The 16,900-nt window shown below is 38.2% G+C and overlaps 1 protein-coding gene across 1 annotated transcript; it reads right to left on the bottom strand.

Moving 5' to 3' along the window:
• Positions 1 to 1,489: 1,489 nt before the first annotated feature.
• LOC139125232 (angiopoietin-1-like) lies at positions 1,490 to 3,480 on the bottom strand. Its single transcript, XM_070691330.1, has 5 exons — positions 3,393 to 3,480; positions 2,785 to 2,925; positions 2,512 to 2,621; positions 1,708 to 1,792; positions 1,490 to 1,566 (listed from the first exon to the last, which is right to left on the bottom strand). The coding sequence occupies exons 1-4, from the start codon at positions 3,435 to 3,437 to the stop codon at positions 1,759 to 1,761; spliced, it is 330 nt and encodes a 109-aa protein (XP_070547431.1). The 5' UTR covers positions 3,438 to 3,480; the 3' UTR covers positions 1,490 to 1,566; positions 1,708 to 1,758.
• Between the last annotated feature and the right edge of the window lie 13,420 nt (positions 3,481 to 16,900).

The raw sequence follows: 16,900 nt of genomic DNA, 5'->3' as shown, positions 1-16,900 counted from the left end.
CAAACTATGTTTTCCGCAAAATCCATCGATGTAACATTCTCCCTTCAGTCCTGTGCAGGCGGCAGAAGTTGCAACTGAAAACTGACCTGAGGGCAGCGCTGCCCTTAGGGCAGTTCAGAGCGGAGTAGACATGTGCGCAACATCAAATGACGTCACTGAGGAACTGTATGACTGCCATGAAGGGCAGCTCAGATATTGCTTTCTTCATCACTGATTGGCAGATAGGATAGGAAATGTATGTCTGCCCTGAGGGCAGCTCTAATATATTGCTGCCCTCAGGGCAGATCGGTAGATATACACTATGCAATACTTTAAGAATAGGAAATGTATGTGTGCCCTGAGGGCAGCTAAGACATATTGCTGCCTCAGGGCAGACATTCCTATCCTTAAAGTATTGCATAGTGTATATCCACCAATCTGCTTCCGAGGGCAGCATATATCTGAGCTCCCTCAGGGCAGACACACATTTCCTGTGCTCACACATTATTGCATAATTGTTTATTACACCTCACGTATTATTCAGGCACTGTGATTGGCTGAGCCTCACTCACGTGATATAGAACAAAAAGTGATAGAACATGGCTTAGGTGATATAGCCCTGTCGCGTGCGCTGATATAGCCCTGTCGCGTGCAGTGATATAGCCCGCTACCACGTTCTGGAATACCGCGCGTCCTTTCTGCGCGTACCACATCATCGCGTACATATGCTTGGTATTTTCTGTGAAGCAATGGCTTTTGAAAAGGTACAAGAAATTAGCTCGACCTGAAGTACACGACGTTTAGTACATTAAACGAGAAAAGCTTGAACAACACTGTCTTCGTTTTTAGACGTTAATTCAACTTCATGTAGCATTGCGATCGAGGAACAAATCGAACGTTTCACTGTGGCGAGTCTCGATCGACACTTGACTGCATTCTGAGCAAAGTTTCAAAAAAACTGTTTGTTCGGTGTAATAAAATTAATAACACACGCTAGCACGGGCTCGGTGCTCATGACGGTCACAATCCCTCGGGCGGGCAACAAATCGTGATCTTGCCCTTGCTGGCGTGTGTTATTATTTAAATATCTATCAATCTGCCCTCGGGCAGATACACATTTCCTATACTATCTACCAATCTGCTCCGAGGGCAGCAATATATCTAAGCTGCCCTCAGGGCAAACATACATTTCCTATTCTATCTGCCAATCTGCCCTTAGGGCAGCAATATATCTGAGCTGTCCTCAGGGCAGACATACATTTCCTATCCTATCTACCAATCTGCCCTGAGGGCAGCAATATATCTGAGCTGTCCTCAGGGCAGACATACATTTCCTATCCTATCTGCCAATCTGCCCTGAGGGCAGCAATATATCTGAGCTGCCCTCAGGGCAGACATACAGTTCGTCAGTGACGTCATTGAATGTTGTGCACATGTTTACTCCGCTCTGAGCTGCCCTCAGGGCAGCGCTGCCCTCAGGTCATTTTTCAGTTGCAACTTCTGCCTCCTGCTCAGTCCTGTTGTCTTCATATAGTAGCCATAGTGTGACACAATATCAGCCGGTGAGGGCGCCCAGCCATAAACGACCTGGTAGGGTTTTTATTTCATCACACACTTTTAGTATCCAAAACACTTCAGTCAGCAACATGTTCTTAGAATTTAATAGTTCACCATTATACCATACATTTCGGTAACATTTTGTAATGCAATAGATTTCTTTAGTCTCACCTCTGTGTAAAGATTGAGATCCAGTCCATTAGTGTAGATACATCTGCTTGTTTAATTGGCAGCAACAAATCGAATATCGTCATTCCTGAAATTTGGATAAAGCAAAATGATGCAATACCATTATCGGAATTTGCCCACTCTTCCTGCTAAATAATATGTGAAAGTTTACTTTAGTTTTTGCTTTCTAGTCTTGCTGTTGCTGCCTTCTTCTTGCTTGTCATTATAGTGAGCTAAAATAATAAATATACACTAAGTTACCGAAATGTATTAACCTTTGAATGATCACCTTTCTCGAGTACTTTGTGTTAACGCTGAACAAAAGTGAGACAAGGCGGATGACTCACGAACCATAACAGCTAGACAAGAAACGCCTTTATAGTATTCAACAGAACAAAAACTACGGTTTGACGTGTATAGTTATACGGTGATGATAATTGCAATGAGGAGGAAGACGAAGGACGAAGTTGATGATGATGATGATGATGATGATGATGATGATGATGATGATGATGATGATGATGATGATGATGATGATGATGATGATGATGATGATGATGATGATAGTGGTTGTGGTGGTGATGGTGATGGTGATGATGAAGGTGATGGTGGTGGTGATGATGATGGTGATGATGATGATGGTGGTGATGATGATGGTGATGATGAAGGTGATGGTGGTGGTGATGATGATGGTGATGATGATGATGAAGGTGATGATGAAGGTGATGGTGGTGATGATGATGGTGATAATGATGGTGATGATGATGATAGCCGTAGTAAAAATAACAAATTGTTATGTATGCATACCTTATTATGGATTGGTAGAATTCAGCGCCACTGCTATCACTATCAGGGCGTGCCATCATGTTAAAGACCCTTGTCCACCCTCCCCCGTTAAAATCCATTTCACAGTACACCTTTGTGTAAGGAAAACAGTGAAATAAGGCAAATGAAGTGTTGACATAAAAGATTACTTCTGTCTTGGAATCACTTCAAAATAATACGTCACATATTACTGGGTTATAGCCAAAGATGAACACGCGTAAGTGAATGTAAGTAATATATAGAGTCATGGAGTACCTTTGTCGCTTGTTTGACATTCGGGTCAGGATAAATCCAATATTGACCGCTTTCACGAACGCCACAGGTGTATAGGTCCTTGCAGGACTTCCCAGGCTGTGTGATGGTTCCTGGTTTAGTGTCATACATCATCAACCAGTCCTTCAGTAGGCAATTAATTCGAAAAGTTACAAATGATAAGTTTGCCATAATTTTGTAGCCATCAAGTATAGCAAGCATGGCCATGCTGCAATCTTTTGTACACCGTGAGTCCACAGATCTGTTTATGACTAGAAACTCGTACTTGATAAAAAGCCTTAGTGTATCTATCAAACATACTTTTAATTAAAATGTAAGTATGTTTATTGTCATTATGACTTGTACAAAACTGAAATGTATCGTTTTTGAAAATTACTGATCACTTATAATGTATTGCATTATAAATAGGTGAGAACTTTTAGTCACTCTGTCACTTTAATGACGATACGCCAATTGATAAATCGAAAACGGAAAAAAATGATGTGACGTCATTCTAGTACGTACGATCAAGATGACCTGATAGCAGCAGTGAAAGGCTTATTAATAAAATTAAATTGATAAAAAGCACATAATTTATTTAGTGTACGTACCTCGCCGTTGTATAGCCGAATCTGATTCTTGGAGAATTGCAACATGATATTTAAATCCGCTGTACAGTTGTCTTTACATTCTTGGGAGTTGCAACCACACCCCTGGTAGGAGTTGTCAGAAAAAAAATAGGCATATGAATGAAATTTAGAGAACTTAAATTGTCAAATTCACAGATTGCTGATTTCCAGATTTCCAGATGCACAAGAAAAAAAATTGTGTATAAAGATTTGTTTAAATACCTTGCTGCTTTCGAGTTATTGGTGGAACAATTAATCGGTCTATTGAGATCAAATAAGTATTAGGGAAATTGATATCTCTGCATAGAAAAACTCACCATCTTAGTTGTTGATAGGCAAAGAGCTGCACACCAGAGGGAAACAACACATACCGTCAGCGTTTTCAGATTGTAGTTAGGTGAAATGTCGCTGGAAAGTCACACTTCTGTTTTTCGTAAGATCACCGCGTTTTATAGCTTTGGCTGTTTCGTTCATGTTACATTTCGTGAGAGACACCATGGGAGGTATTAATTGATAAGTCCGCTCAAGATAGTATGAATTTCAATTAAGATGAAAGTAAAAATATATTTTAATAGGTAATGTTTCATACTTTACAAGTATAAAGTTAATATTGTACAGTCCAACCTGCTTCAGTAAATGAAATGTAGGTGTCATTTCAGAGGTGCCAGTTTCAGAACGAAATTGCTAATTGTGCCACTGCATCAATGAAGACTTGTCCAAAAACATGCTAAGGTGCATCAAAATGCAATACGTTAACAATCTCAACAAGATTATTTTCGTCCTTGTGGGCATAACATTTTGAGCAATTCAATGCGTAGCTGTTTTCGAGTTATTGAAACAAAGGTAAATCCCCTTTTATCATCAAACGTACAACATCATTAAAGACAAAATGTCTGTTAAATGAAAGCCGTAAATTCAGACTTAACATGTCAGAATTAAGTGTTATAAGAAAACCTATCGGCCGTGCTTTGTCGGAACTGGCAATTCTGAGTGGCGTATGGTCATATTTGGTGTACTATATTCAGAACAAATGGACCATAAACTGTATCTGTTTAGCCACGCTCCATGGCTCCCGAATTTACATTTCGAAATTGAAAAATAACTAAGTTTCGAAGCCAACACTGGTATTTGTATCATGTTGGACAGAATCGGAATATACATCAAGGCAGCAAAACGATTAATAGATGCAATTAAAATGAAAAATAATATCAAAACAGTAGGGTACTGCCATTTTCTATTAGTTAGAGGTCAGATACAAAGATTGACTCGTCAATATGACACTGCACTACGTTGTTTTAAATGGATTAATATACCATCAATAACAAATGACAACTAATAACCGCACTATTTCATTTTTGAAACGAGCATTTTACAAACTACAGTCGCTGCAAGAAGTAAAACCTTTCCAAATACAAAAACAGAAGTAGACACGAATTTATGGATGGACCATCGACAACCTTGAAATGAAAACGTTGAAAAAACAGAGGAATCGATTTGAAATGAAATGTTAAAACATGTCGTTAGCATTCCTCACTGAATCTACTTAGATAGAAACATTTCATTGGATTGTTTAAATTTCTGTATGTTCTGTTAGTTTCCCGTGACAAATATCTCTATGTTGTCTATACACTGTTACAAATAAATATCGAGTATATCAGCATCGAGAGTGGTAATAATACCATTGATGCGTGTTAAACATATCATGCATATTATATCTCGTTTTGGAGCTATGGACTTGTGACGTATTTTGTTGTTTATTTAAGTATACACTATTACAAGTGTTCAGTATAGAGGTAATTTTGGTGTATCGCAGTTTTATATTGTCTATGGAAACGTATTCTTCTCAACAAGCTGGAAAGCTCTGAAGTCGACAATATGGCTTTAAAGTGATATCAATGCCATTGATAACGTCATTTGATTCTTTACCGAGTGCTCACTGCATTGGTTTTCTCTTTTTATGTAAAATCTAATCTTATCAGGATCGGAGATGCCTGTGTGCCTCTTTAAATCCCATTTTCCATAAAATCTGTGGGTTCAAACTGTGCAACTTCTCAACTTCTTGGTTCGGAAAGATGACGTACGGCTTTGTTGTTCGCTGTTAAAGAAGCCTGATACTTCGTGTTGCACGAAGAGTTGGTTCGAGTTGAGGGATAAACTACCAAATGATGCACATCGACCATAAACTAATTCTGGCAGCTATGTATGGTCTACAGTAAAGTTTATCTTACTATATGTTTATTGTATCACCATTGCAATTATTCCCAAGCGTATGTCACATCAAATACTTTCATGTGAATCTTGGGCAAGATAGCTTCAGACAAGTAGCGATTTTTACTTCTAGAAAGAAGAAATAGGCAGGATTCAGGCAAATACAAACACTCATGGATTGAAAGATAGACAAGAGGTACTCAACAAGACATGCAACAAAGAAGAATGTATGGAGACAGATAAAATATACAAATGATAAAGACACAGGCATGACCAGTCATACTTTAATCGTGTAAATGTAGGCGAAAAGAAGGGAGATACTTTTTCAAAGGGTTGATACTTGAGAAGGCAGGCATACATGAAGACAAACTGATATACAAAGGACAGAAACACAGAGAAACACGTGGGAACTCTGACAAACTGATTGGCAGAAAACACGCAATCAGCGAACCGTGACGACACATGGCGTGTTTTTGCCAGTCGCAAACGCGCATTTCGCGCATTGCGTCGCCGAATACGCCACCTTTCCCTAAAGCCGATCTACTGCGGTGATTCAAATACCCAAGGACAATTGTATGGCCGTTTTCGAAGAAATAAACTAATTTGACTTTCAGAGGCAATTTACAGGCGAAAAATTCATAATACCACAGTGGAAAGACGTCTACAGGATGTTAATTTTTGTTATCGTTCAACTTTCAGCGACATGACCATTATTTTCAAATGAGACACAGCTTATTAGTATCAAAACTAGTGAGACAGGGATATACATCCAAAAGACTCGTGAGGACTTTCAAAAAGTTCTACGGTCAATATAATGACATTGTGGCCAAATATGACACCTCGGTCACTCAAATGATTAGCGACAGCATTCCCGGCTTTGACTTATAACAGTGATTCATATACTGTATCACTTCATACAATATTAGACAATTTTGGGACCAATCCTGACGGGTGTAGCATGCTAGCAGGGTACGCTTACCCATTCCGGACACCTGGTACCACCACTAACTATCAGTGGTTCAGGATGGTCCTACTGAAATTTGTAAATCTCAAATGTCCCATGGACCTGGTAATGTATTACCTTGAATGAAAATGATTATTGGACCAGTTTAATGTCATATTACATGCAATTCTGAATCAACAAATGCCCTGGCTTCAATAGATTACTGTTGGCTATACCCGGACAAAGTACGATATGTATCATGCCGTTTCAACAATAAGACATAATAACCGGACTGGTATCACGATATGATACCTCTTAAGCCGTTACTGACGTTGTAGATCATGTACCAACATTGTTGTTTGAGGTAATTGGGGGGGGGGGGAGATCAGAGACAGTAGAGAACGAGAGACAGATACAAAAGGATGCACTTTAAAGGTATACTGTCACATGTTCCAATTTTACCATAGTTACCATCGAAATAGAAAATCTAACCAATAAAAGATTTTCAGCGGGTGGCCGCTTTTAAAAACAGCGCCCCCATATGGGCATTTTGAATATCAAGGAACGCCTCTTTGACCATATATGGGCATATTAAGATTACAGGTGACTGTGTACCTTTTATGACTGACTGATTTACTCAGTTACCTACTGTTTTCTTTATCAGCTTATTTACTCGCGGACACACATACTCACACACTCACTCATTTGTTTCATTCACTTAGTAAATCTCTTGCCTATCGTAAATTTTCCATTATTGTAGTATTGCAATACAAGCCCTAAGATTTGTAATTAGATCCTCAATAATGTCTCAGTGAGAGACGATGGGCATTAAGCGTCCCCCTTCAACCAAACAAAGTTGTTTTGATTAGCAGCGTCACCTTTTAATTCACAATATTCATCAACTAAGAGTTTAAATAGATGGACACATCTTGCGAAACCACAGCTCTTTGTAAGCACGAATGCAAAGCTCACACTGTAAATGGCCACTTTTAGGCAACCCGAAATGTGGAGAGGCGCCCTCTACGCTATTAAACGAAATGCTATAATATGTTGAAACTAAAAAAATGGACCAATCTGCCACATGACGATTATAAATCCGTTTACAAATACTGGTTCTTAAATCCATGACTGACGAATATAAAGATTATGGGAACCTGCTACCGCACGGTTCAGCATTATCTAATAAGTGGGGCATCTGCATTAGATAAACATAACAGGAACCTTTGGTACAAAATTGATTTCTATCATGTGGATAATGTGATTCGTTTTCTCCCATAATCAGTTCATCACATCGTTGTGTCCTGGGGTCACAAAAGATACAGGTATATCAATTATTCCCGTGCACGTCGGCACAGACTAGCAACGTCTGCTCTTTTTTCTTGTTCATATGGGAGAAAATCACACCACAGTGTACAAGGAATGGCAGAAAATGGAACAAAATATCTGACACATTATATTCATGCATTGAATATTTTTTAACATTGAAGCTCATACGCCATCTTGCCTCGGGTCATAATTACTGCTGGATGTAGACTTTCCTTGTATAATTTTAATGTCAGTAGTTTGATTTTGTTAGCTCATAAAACCAAAACCAAAACAAAATACCACGATAACCAAACCTATTATGTACTACCACACGGGACAAAAATAAATGCAATATTATTTTATTTTGTTGTTCAATTTTATGAGTGAACGCCTCACTTATTGTTAATTTCTTTCTGACAAGTTTTGAGCAAAATAGTAACTCGTAAGGTATGGCGATTTCAGAAAGAAGTAAAGGGAAATTTAACAGATCATGTTTTTTTGTTATTTTCCCACAAATGCTTGTATTGGTAGGTTTTAGTGTGGTAACATATGTAAAACTTTAGGTGTTCAAATACTTGTTGCTGAGGAACATTTAACAGACCTTTGGCTGCCCCAACTGTGATTTGTCCTCGATTGTTATCCACGAGCCACTTGATTATTATAGGATTGTAATTTATGAGTCGCTGTTGATACCTCTAGTTCAACTGTCGCTCTAAATTTTGTCTGGCGTATCGAGGTAAGAGATCAATGTGAATCTTTCTATGAAATTTGTGAATATAATTGTATATGTCCGTTGTGACATTGTCATGTCAATGACGTGATGCCTTTCATACATCAATGTATCATTTTTGAATGTTACTGCACTCACTGTAGATACACCAGGACATGTTCCTGCGAAGCTGACGTCGTACATATGTATATAACAGATCTCCGCATGTTCTTGTCTTCTGCTATAGTGTTCAACGACTCGTCCGTCACACAGTTGTACGATGCTGAATATTTTGTCAGCATTGGCCAAGAAACTCTCTTCTTGCTTGTTTCTTCTCTTGTAGTCATTCTAAGGAGTATGTCAAAGATCAAAATAAAATATTCCTTGATATGGATTTGTATATCCTGTATAATGGTGTTGATGATTCTTCATCTCATCGTACAACAAACGAAATTCGGCATCCCATTTGTACAAGGTGAGAATATCCACCATTGTAACTCCAAAATTGACTGTCCATGACATCAGTGCTTTTACATATTTCATTCCCCTTTTTTTCCTTTCACGTATCAACAATAAAGGTTACATCTGGTCATCAAAAATAACTTCTTCTTCATGCAATCAAATTCCATACTTGCCGATTGTAAGACTACTAAAACTATTTTTCACATCAGACTAGTCCCAACTCATAGTGCTGTAGTTTGGCATCTTGATGTGACTTGTAACTGTTTCATGTTAAGGAAATATATCATGTTATTTTTATTCCACACTTATTCTATTTGAAAAAAAAAAAACAAATAATAAAAATGACAGCGGGCTGTGGCCATAGGAACACATGAACTAACTTGTTCTGATCAGCAACCTTGATCTTCATATTGCTGTGTGCAAGCTTTACCTCGGCGTGTTGTCGTTTTCGTAATATCGTGTTGGATTTTAGACCACGGAGGTTTCATATCCTCTGATCTGATAAATTGTACAGTTTATTAAACTTTATGTAGAACGGCACTATGAGAAAGTACGAGTACAACTCTCTATCCTGATATATATATATATATATATATATATATATATTATATATATATATATATATATATATATATATATAGAAATAACTGAGAATATGATGATAATTTTTATGAGTAAGGTGAGCTGCGGCAGATGTTATTTTGATCTCCAAAATTTGAGTTTAATATTGACCAAAGACAACAAAATACGTCACTTAAAGGTATCTTAATAAGCATAACAATGACAAAGACACAATACTCGATGTAAAAAAGACGCCGTTAAATAAATACCTACAGAGACATGAATGAAGCGTGTTGCCTGATTTCTCTCTATTCATCCAGAAACCTTACCCTGATTCGGTTTCGACATGCGTAAAGGACCCATCAAGACGTATGTAAGATTAGACAAATTAGACAGATTAGACAAAATCCAGCCTAAAGTAATGAGTGATGATATCAGTTTTTGAATTTTAAGAATATTTTCTTGTTGCCTTATCGCAGTACTACCAACATGCAAACTTATCTTAAGGACTAACCGGCAAACACGTTGGAAAGATGACCTACCTTTGAGTCTTTTGATGGCCATGCATGTTTCTATGGCGACTTCCAGTGATTTGATGTTGTCAACTGTAAACCACACCATGAACAGTTTACATCTGGTAATCCAGAACTTCCTTAACCCACGGAACTCCACCATACTGGTTGTATTGTCTGCTTTCAGTTCAAACCGACGTTCTGGAAGTAAAACAGTGCTTTTCGCATTAATGAAAGGATGATAACATCAATATTGAACCAAACAATTCATGACATAATATTTATCAGATATCACCGATCGAAAATTGCAATGATCACTTTTGTTGATATATTGTATAGAAGAAGAAGATCAAGGCTTCAACAATTTTTTAAAATCTTGCAGCAAATGTTTAAATGTTTAAATTAATGTTTAAATTAGCTTTTAATTTGTATGGCGGTGTTACCGTCCATGTACAGTCTCATGATGCATAAATTTCGAATTCTCTATTCTATGTCACGTGAACTAGTTATCGAAATGACTCAAATTATTATTTATAACACTACTTTGCAGATATATTTAGGCTTCTATGTAATCATTTTATTGATAAAAGTCTTTGCGTGTATACAAATACACATCTATACTGCACTAAATGTGTACTTAGAGATAAATGGATATGACAGGATATACATGTATACTACATGATGTGTATTTCTATCAGTCCGGACAATGTGGAGTACTTTAGGAAACGAAAGTTCTGAAATTTGTTAATTTTGGAATGAATGTCCTCTATTATTTCGCAAGACTGGAAACTTTCGAAATAATTGACATGTCAAATTGTCTTTATACCAGATATCTGTCTCTTATACCTGGGTTTTTTTTGACGTAAAGACTTTCAACCGACTACTTGTAGCTTTATTTGATAATTAAGGTTCTGAATATTCATCTTTGACATCTGTAACTGATGCTTCTATGCTGATACAATTTTATGGCTGATAATTCAAAGTTCAAAAAATACGATCTTACCTTTGAGGTTTTTAACCAGAGCGCATGCGTCGATGGCGTCGCCCAGTGATTTCAAATCATTCAGTGCGAAAACAATCATGAAATATTTCGATTTATTGATCCAGGATTTCTTCAGTTCAAGAAATTCTTCATTTCCAGCTGTGTCAACAATCTCGACTTCGAACCATCTTCTATTATAGACATTAAATGACGTGTGTGAACGAAAAATCGTTAAAAGGGCGCTCTTAAAGAGACAAAAATGATGCCGCCGAATTACACGTGATAACCATGTGACTTTAATACGATTTGTGGTGAACCATTACATTTTCAGTCGTACGCTTTGGGGAACGTCATGGTTCACGGCAGGAATTAGACTGGAATCAGAGTAGAAGTGTTGTGACATTGAATTTGAATTAGCTAAAACAACAATCGCTATAACTGTTGTGATGTTTTCATCGGTCCTGTTCCAGAGCATATTTTGTCGTCCCATTCCCTAAGATATGTCGAAAACAAAGCATTACCACTACGTACACACAGCACGCCGTGTACAATTTGCAATGATATCGTCAAAAGATAAATTCTAGTCCGGAACAGACTTCTATTCTTTATTAACTATTGAACAAGGAAAGTTTCTACAAAACGAACAAGAATAATGACAGATACATCAATAGGTACAGCTAATGGAGATTTAATTAGTTAATTTTATCACAGAACAATGATAGAAATATTCTGTGAATATCATATCAGTGATCTTCTCCCAGCCCTATATTTCCTCTTGTACATTCCGTTCACCCACGAAAAAGACCTTTAACATCTCTAACCTACAAAACCATCACCTATGGTGGCCGAGCATTTTCATACGCGTCACTTAAACTATTGAACGCTCTACCACCAGACAACAGAGAATCCCCATACTTGGACACTTTCAACAGAAAACTGAAAACGCACATGTTCTCCAGAGCAACCAAAACACTGTTTTGGGGTTTTGGTGCTATATAAACTTTGCTGATTGATGAATAACTGATTTATTGGTTGATTGATTGAAATACTGTGGAATGTAAGGGTACAGGAAATCGACAAGTGCGGGGCCAAAGTGAAGGCCCTCACAATCGAAGTGCGAGCGAATGTGAGGGCTTGAAGTGAGGGCTCTCACTGCGAGCGATAGTGAGGCTGTGAATTTCACCTTGATCTATTAAAACTTACGCTCAAAGTCACTACTCCTGTTTCACTCCTAAAACCGCGCCGATACAACCCCCAGGAAAGTACAAGGCTGCGGCGCAATGCTGTGTATGAGTGAATAGCTGAGGGTACGTAACACCTGTGATAATAGCCATGTACATACGGCACGGCATATACTGACCTGTTCCACTTACGTCTTTTTCATAATTTTTTTCTATGTTTTGTATCATGACGCTTCCGATATAAGAGATATCGTTTTTCATTATTAAAACATGCAACCCATGCGAGCAACAATTCTAACGACCACGACGTACGACTGGACAATGTTGACTCCAACCACAGTTCACGATACTAGGCACGTGAATTCCGTAGACCTTGAATACAGGATCACAGTCTATTAGTTCGCAGCGTGATAGTTTAACGGCGTGTACATGTACATTTATGCTGTTTATCGGACGACGCCGTGACATTGCTATCGGATATTTACAGCTACTAGACTATACTGTATCGAAATGAGATTGTTTTGGTCATATCTTTAAGTTGGTGAAATCCCCGATATATATATATATATATATATATATATATATATATATATATATAATATATATATAATATATATATATATATATATATATATATATATATAGGCTATTTACCTGCGATTTGACAAGTCTGCGACATCGTCAGGTATGGTACTGGAGTCGGACTAAGGTAGTCGGGCGTGCCGTACAACGATAGAAATCAGATAGATTTTTAAAGCTGAGCACAGTTTTTTGATAGGTTACATAATGCACTTCTGTATGACGATTTTTGTATCCGGTGTCTTTCTTCTTGGATTTCATTGAGATATGGACGACTTGCAGCGATGTCGCGCGTGATGTTGACAGCTTCGTCGTATACTTTATGAATGAAGCCTGTTCACATAAACATTCTGATATTTATGCGCAAGGCGTAATAAAGTAAAGCCTCAAAATTTAAGGTTTTTCGTTCTATTATCGTCTGACGCAGCACAAATGACACTCATGCTGATATGACACAGGAACAGGCGATATTGGGTAATAACCTCCTCTCTCTCTCTCTCTCTCTCTCTCTCTCTCTCTCTCTCTCTCGCTCTCTCTTCTATATATATATATATTTATAACACGCCACATGCTCATTCCGTGTCGCGATTCGCCAGAATACGTCACGTGACGAGAAAATAGATACGTCTAGTCCCCATCGGATCGAAAAAAGTGACGTCAGAGGGTATTTTTTGAAAAGCTGACCAAATTTGGAAAAGTGCCCGGTCACGTGACCGTCACGGGCGGTGTGTCGTCTGCAGCTTTGCAACAATGGCGGGTGACTGGAACGTGATGTGCGTCCAGGATAGGTGACAACACATTCTCTAAAACAGATTTTTCAACATTTTCCAACATTCCAACAGCGTAGGAACTTGAACAGCTCATCGAAGGAAAAGATTAAAGTGCAACTAAGGATGTCGCTAGGTATGCTTCGAATATTTATTGAAAGAAAGTAGTACCACGTACAAATGAAACCGCTGTACATCGCTCAGTAAACTTGTCACAATGGATTGTTGCGGTGCAAAATATCAAAACACATTAAAAACTATATAACAATACAACATGAGCATGTGGTGTGTTATAAAACACCTATAGCCTGGTCTTTATTCAGGCTATAGCGCTCGTCTATTACCCCTCGTGGCCGTGTGTTACCAGAAACACATCGCTATACCCCTCGGCCTACGGCCTCGGGGAATAGCGATGTGTTTCTGGTAACACACGGCCCCTCAGGGTAATAGACGGGCGCTATAGCCCTCATGACCAGGCAATAGGTGTTTAAATATATATATATATATATATATATATATATATATATATATATATATATATATATATATATATATATATATATATATATATATATATATATATATATATATATATATAGGTTATTTACCTGCGATTTGACAAGTCTACGACATCGTCAGGTATGGGACTGGAGTCGGACTAAGGAAGTCGGGCTTGCGGTGGTTAATTTCAGATTGCCTATATATCGGATATTTACCTACAATTAGACAAGTCTAGTATCGTCAAGTATCGAAGTTAGAGGGAGTTAGAGTCGTACTGAGGAAGACGGGCTTGCTGTTGGTTAAATCATCGATAGTTACTGGAGATTTATATTCACCCGCACTTTGACACGTCTAGTATCGTCTCGTATCGAAGTTAGAGTCGGATGAAATATAGCGGTGTTCGCGTTTTGAGTTTGACATTGAACATGCTAGGAATAAAAGAGGAGTGACGACAGATACCACATCCGATACCCGCAATTGACGTTAACACTGAGCGGTGACCATGAAAGACAATAGAGGGGGAACTGTCTAATGGTTAAACCATGTAATATCGACAAATAAAACATCGAAATGGTTAGACTTTACGGGAGAGAGAGGTGGGAGTTACGCCGTCTGGAACTGATTATGTGGTCTTCGGATATGGCGTTGGTTTGCACATTGCCATTGCAAAGATATCGAAAATGTAAAGATACTTTTCTGAACTTTATAGCAAGAGAAGTACAAAACCACAAGTGTTGAAATTACTCTTCAGATGTTGGTTTCACAAGTTTGCTATAAAAATAGACTATTCTCAAAGAAAAATGATCTCCATAGTCTTCTGTTACAAAACAATAAGCTTATGTTCTTTAACACCACGTTTCTAATGATCGGTGATGTCATTTTTTATTTTCATAAACATAGATCTACGTACCTAAACGCCTTGACTTATCTTGCCTGCCTGTCACGGAGTTTAATACTATATGTTTCCCGGCATACAATGTCAACTTATGAGTCGTTCATCGAGAGGCCGGCGGCGAAGTATTACCGATGGTTTCGCTTGCAGTCGCGACCACTAGGACATAACACCCAAATTAGATTTGTTTGAGATTTTTGTAAAGTACAGCATATAACTACTGAATTATGAATTTGTTGACCTCATAAAATGTCACCGTTCATGCTGTGAAACAGTCTCCACATAACAAAACGTTCATCATCGTCCTTTCTGTTAATTTGCCCATTAAATTAATTCGGCGGTGATAATTTTCTTGAGAGCCTTTCAATCCGTAAAATCACAGATAACCAGCTTATTTGATATGCATTTTGCCGTGTTCAGTTTTGATGAAAAAGCAAATACTGGTAACAAGCTGTCATTAATGTGAATGCCTATTTACTTTGATGACAAAAGAAGACAAGTATCAGTGACAAGCTTCAAGAGAAACAATAGAGGGCCAAATCATTTGTTGTTCACATCTGCAGCCTCGTCAGCTGGATCGATGGATGGTTGATTGATATTGTTATTAGCACCTTGTCTATTTCTGATTCATCTTACCAAACAAGTACTGACACTCACAAAACAAAACTTTCCGATGATCACACCACAGATCCAATTTAAAATGGCGGAAAACATGCAAAGTGCACAACAAATGTGCCTACAACGATGAGTTTGGTCGACTTACCCGCAGTACCAACACGAACCAAACTGACTCAAAATTTCTCTCCTTACTAATACTACTCCATCTAAAATACATTGATTACACAACAAACAAGGATGAGAGCAGCACACCTTTAAACCGAAGCCATCCGATTGTTTCGCTACGCAGGCTCATTCTTTGAAATTCGCCAAATGTATAATTTCAACATCTATTCCGTACTTTGCAATGGTTTGTAAAACATGTGTTCAGTCTCGTAGTCTTTATAAAAAAACCCGGAAATAGGGATATTTACAAATCCTGCCTGTTTTCAGATTATTGACTGTTCATTAGGCTGGGTTGACGTTATGAGCGTTAAATCAATGTGATGAGGGACCGTGGATAAGTATTGAACATGTGTGTTTACGGTAGCTGAGTTCTCTTTTTGGAGGAAGTGGTGGGCCTTAGGGCCGTTTAGTCAGGTTTTTGAAGGTTTAGTCGGTTTCTTCAGAGAAAGCATCGGAACTCGACCAGCAGATATATTTGCGAGAGGAACTGTCGATTCTTTATTTTCCGTCTTTTGGAAGTCATAGAGTATGTAATCGTAGTGGGCTAGTGTAAATAAGGCTAGTAGCAAAATCAAGGGCATCGAACGAAATAGAGAACCGCAATGACTAAATAGCAAAGCTAACTCGACTCAGGGACGATTTCCGAACCAGACCAGTTGATGATAATGGTCTACCATGTTTCAATATCAAATTGCAATGCAATTCTCAGAGTAAAAAGAAAAGTAGTTAAGAGAAATTACAGATTAAATTTAATCTCGAAAAAGGGAGAAAACTATGCATGAAAACTGAAATTCGCTGCAGTCACCAGTGAAATTCATCGACGATAATTAAGACCGTGACTATGCTGTGACTTATGAAATCGCCCGTGTCTATAGAGAAAACGAACGTCCATCGCCATTACCACAGGTGTCCGGAGTTGCCGGTGTACATGCATAGAGAGAGATTGGCCAATCTCTATGCATGTACACCGGCAACTCCGGACACCTGTGGCCATTACGACGTCGAGTTGGCTTGACTGGCCCAGCATGTCGCCGGCTATGGCGGATATGACATCAAACAGACTCTCCTATTATGGAACAGGGGCCATATATTAAAATACTACAAA

This window comes from Ptychodera flava, assembly GCF_041260155.1.
Source record: "Ptychodera flava strain L36383 chromosome 3 unlocalized genomic scaffold, AS_Pfla_20210202 Scaffold_25__1_contigs__length_14229661_pilon, whole genome shotgun sequence".
Taxonomy (NCBI): Eukaryota; Metazoa; Hemichordata; class Enteropneusta; family Ptychoderidae; genus Ptychodera; species Ptychodera flava.
This window is presented reverse-complemented; position numbering and strand designations above follow the sequence as displayed.

Coding starts and splice junctions, on each gene's coding strand:
- LOC139125232 (XM_070691330.1), bottom strand. CDS start 3,437: ATGTTGCAATTCTCCAAGAATCAGATTCGGCTATACAACGGCGAG. Junction 2,926..3,392: donor TTCGGCTATACAACGGCGAG/GTACGTACACTA, acceptor TGCCTACTGAAG/GACTGGTTGATGATGTATGA. Junction 2,622..2,784: donor ATGTCAAACAAGCGACAAAG/GTACTCCATGAC, acceptor CCTTACACAAAG/GTGTACTGTGAAATGGATTT.